The sequence below is a fragment of the Octopus bimaculoides genome, chromosome 4, assembly GCF_001194135.2.
Source record: "Octopus bimaculoides isolate UCB-OBI-ISO-001 chromosome 4, ASM119413v2, whole genome shotgun sequence".
In the NCBI taxonomy this organism is placed as follows: domain Eukaryota; kingdom Metazoa; phylum Mollusca; class Cephalopoda; order Octopoda; family Octopodidae; genus Octopus; species Octopus bimaculoides.
Genome location: NC_068984.1, coordinates 86,055,963 through 86,059,697, shown reverse-complemented (window position 1 = coordinate 86,059,697; position 3,735 = coordinate 86,055,963). Strand labels below are relative to the sequence as shown.

Genomic DNA, 3,735 nt, shown 5'->3' with positions numbered 1-3,735 from the left:
CTTTTCTTTATATACGTAGTATACAATGAGAAAATCAATATATATTCTAGCATTAATTAAACATGATTTGCTACTGAAATATTACATATATTAACATTTATAGCCACAAGTATGGCTGTGTGGTTAAGAAACTTGCTTTGTAGCTATATGATTTGGGGTTCAATCCCACTGTACAGCACCTTGGGTAGATGTCTTCTACTATAGCTCTGGACTGACCAATGTTCTTTGAGTGAATTTGGTGAGCAGAAACTTGCCATGCGTGTGTTTGTATATTTTCATTTGTTCCCACCATTGCTTGACAACTCGTGTTGGTTTGGCTTTGTCTCCATAATTTAGTGTATCAGCAAAAGAGACCAATAGAATAAATACTAGATTTGAAAAATAAGTACTGGAGATGATTTTTTCAACTAAGCCTTTCAAGGTAATGCTCTGTCTAGCATGGCTGCAGTCCAATGACTGAAACAAGTAAAGAAGAAAAGATATTCTGTTCTATCTGATGAACTGTATATGCTGCTCAAGATGTTATAAATCTCTTCTCCCCTGATGTTGACCATCACTAATTTGAATGAACTAATGTGTTTAACTGTAGGAGTTTATGGTTTATGTATAAAGAATATTACCAACCAGTGGTCTGAAGCTTTTGATGGTTTTGACCGAAGCAGTGTTATTGTATTTGACATGAGCAGAACAAAGTTTTTTTGACTGTCATGAGAACCTCCTGGCTAAGATACTGTTATCTTTTATCTTTTACTTATATCAGTCATTAGACTATGGCCATGCTGGGACACTGCCTTGGAGAATTGTTTAGTTGAATGAATCGACCCCAGTAGTTTTTTTTTCTTTTTTGTTAAGCTTGGTACTTATGGGCTTCTTTCAGTTTCTGTCTACCAAATCCACTCACAAGGCTTTGGTCAGTCCAAGACTATAGTAGAAGACACTTGCTAAAGGTGCCATGTGATTGGGAAGCAAGTTTCTTACCACACAGCCACAAAGCGAATGGACTTCAACCATTTCTCACCTCTTAGATTGGAAGCCTCTCATCAAACCACGTCATCTTAACAAAACTCTCTGTCCAAACTGTAGTCTATCAGTTTAACTGTACACCAGTGTTTGGTTATGTCTCTACACTTTGGATATGTTTCACTATTATTTGTCCTCAACAATGCCAGCTTTAATCATACTTCAGCAAGTGTGCAGTAATCTAAGCTTTACTGAGGATATCTAGTTAAGCAGAAACATATCTGAAGTTGTCTTCGTTATATGCCAGGATAATTAAAATAATATTAGTCATTGACTAATATTGTCTTTTCCTTTCCACATAATTAGCTCTGTTATGTTCATTATGTTAACATAGTAATATTAGCTTAACTATTGGGCAAGAAGCTGGCAGAACTGTTAGCATGCCATGCAAAATGTTTAGTGGCATTTTATCTTATAAACTTCTTTCAGCTATTTTTAAAATGCCAAATACTGGAGAAGTTCAAATTCTGCCAAGGTCAACTTTGCCTTTCATCCTTTTGTGGTCAATAAAAATATGTATGAGTGGAGCACTGGGGTCAGTGTAATCAATTTAAACTTCCCTCCTTCCCCAAATTTTTGTGCCAAAATTTGAAAACAGTATTAACTTAACTATTGTTTTGCATTCACATTGTGTCTGAATAATTTATTCTTTATTGATTGTTTTAATTCTTAGATAAAAATTTTAAATTAGACATTATAAAAGCAAATAAAATAAAAGTTCTTTTTAGATTAAAATTCCATACACCCTCTCTGATTGATACTGATTAATAAAATATATGAATAAATTAATTATGTGCATTATTTATAAACTTGAACATTATATTATTTACTAATTAAATATGCTTTCATCTTTTAGGGTGTGTGGATATCTGGGAGCCTAAAGTACTACGATCTGCCTGTGGATCACATTTCCGAGTTCCAATCATTAACAATATATCTTGGGGAAGCATGTCAAACTACCTGCAAAAAGAGCCTCAAGTACTATTGGCATCAACTTTGAGTAATGAAATACAGCAATTGCATCCCCATTACAGTTTTGAAGATATTGATCAATTAATCAGACAATCAGAAAGTGATGAGTCAATAGATGATGACTCAGAGACCAGTGAGTCAGACAGTGATGAGACACAAGAAAACAAAATAGACTTATCTGTTGAGGAGGAAATGTACCACAAAGTACCACTATCTCACAATGTGTATCACCGGGTTTCTTATACAGGAAAAGAGATTGTTCTTGTAGTTGGCAATGAAGCTCATGGACTAAGTGCTGATGCTAAAAAGTTTGCTTTCAAACATTATGGCCAGTATGTATCCATTCCATTGGCTAATGGAGTTGATAGCCTAAATAATGTTGTGGCTGCTTCTATTTTTATGTTTGAAATTCGGAAGCAACTGAATAGTTCTCGCCAAGTATAACATATTAACTTTGATTTCAGTAGATTAGAAAGTGCAGTATGTAAAATATGTTTTATATGGATTGATGAAATTTCTGTGAGAATATATTTAAATATACCCAAAGCTTAATTTCACATTTGCACTCGTTGAGCTGTACTTACTATTTAATATTACTTTTGACAGGTGCAGTATGGCCAAATGTTTAAGAAGTTTGCTTTACAATCATGAGGTTCTAGGTGTGATATTACAATGTAGAATTTATTTTATATGTTACTTGTTTCAGTCATTGACTGTGGCCATACTGGGGTACCACCTTGAGTTTTTAGTCGAATGAATCAACCCCAGTACTTTTCTTTTTAAACCCGGTACTTATTCTATCAGACTCGTTTGTCTGAAAGAACACTGATTGTCAAGTGGTGATTGGGGACAAACACAGACACATGCACACACACACACAACAGGCTTTTTTTCAATTTCCATCTGCCAAATCTACTTACAAAGCTTTAGTCAGCCCAAGGCTACAGTAGAAGACACTTTTCGAAAGTGCCACACTGTGGGACTGAACCCGGAACCATGTGGTTGGGAAGCAAGCTTCATATCATCCTCAGGCCAACCTTTATTTTCTATATGAAATTGGTTAGACAGAAACTATACTGAAGCCCGTTAGTTGGAAAGTACTTGTAATTCAGAAAGTACAGCCTTGACATACAACTGTGCCATACATGTGTGTGGAATACCCAGCCATTAGTATATACTGGTTGAACAACGAAGATCTACTAACATTGCTTTTGAGCACTTATTTCAATGAACTCAGCTGAGTTTTTTGATTTTTAATATTCTATTTCCCAATAGAAATACAAGCCCATAAAATAAATAGAATTAAAGGGAAATCTATTTAACTTTTCTCTATAGTAGCCATATATCAAATATACAAGTAGACAGGGCTGATCTCAAGATACTGAAATTTGAAGAAGAGTTAATGTGTTAGAGAAACTACACAATTCTAGGGTTGCTGCTATCAACGTTGGCACTATGAAAGGTAGGTCTGGTGAGATTATTGAAATGCTGGAGCATTGCTAAGTCGATGTGTGTGGTGTGCAAGAAGTAAGATGGAAGGTTTCTCATGGGTAAGAAACGAGGTTCAAATTCTTCTTGGTATGCAAAAGTGATGGAGTGGGTAGTGTAGCAATACTCTTAACAGAAAAGTGGGTAGATGAGATAATTGAGGTAGTCAAAATATGTGATAGGGTTATTAAGCTGAAACTTATCATAGATAAATTAACAGTTACACTTATCTCTGCCTATGCTCCACAGTCTGGT

General features: G+C 35.1%; 1 protein-coding gene across 1 annotated transcript; it reads left to right on the top strand.

The window, feature by feature from the left end:
• The first annotated feature begins 1,875 nt into the window (after window positions 1–1,875).
• LOC106879664 (rRNA methyltransferase 3A, mitochondrial) lies at window positions 1,876–2,553 on the top strand. The gene has a single exon (XM_014929334.2). The coding sequence runs from the start codon at window positions 1,969–1,971 to the stop codon at window positions 2,434–2,436; it is 468 nt and encodes a 155-aa protein (XP_014784820.2). The 5' UTR covers window positions 1,876–1,968; the 3' UTR covers window positions 2,437–2,553.
• The last annotated feature ends 1,182 nt before the right edge of the window (window positions 2,554–3,735 follow it).

What these genes read in the sequence shown, in the direction of transcription:
- LOC106879664 (XM_014929334.2), top strand. Translation starts at nt 1,969, where the DNA reads ATGTCAAACTACCTGCAAAAAGAGCCTCAAGTACTATTGGCATCAACT.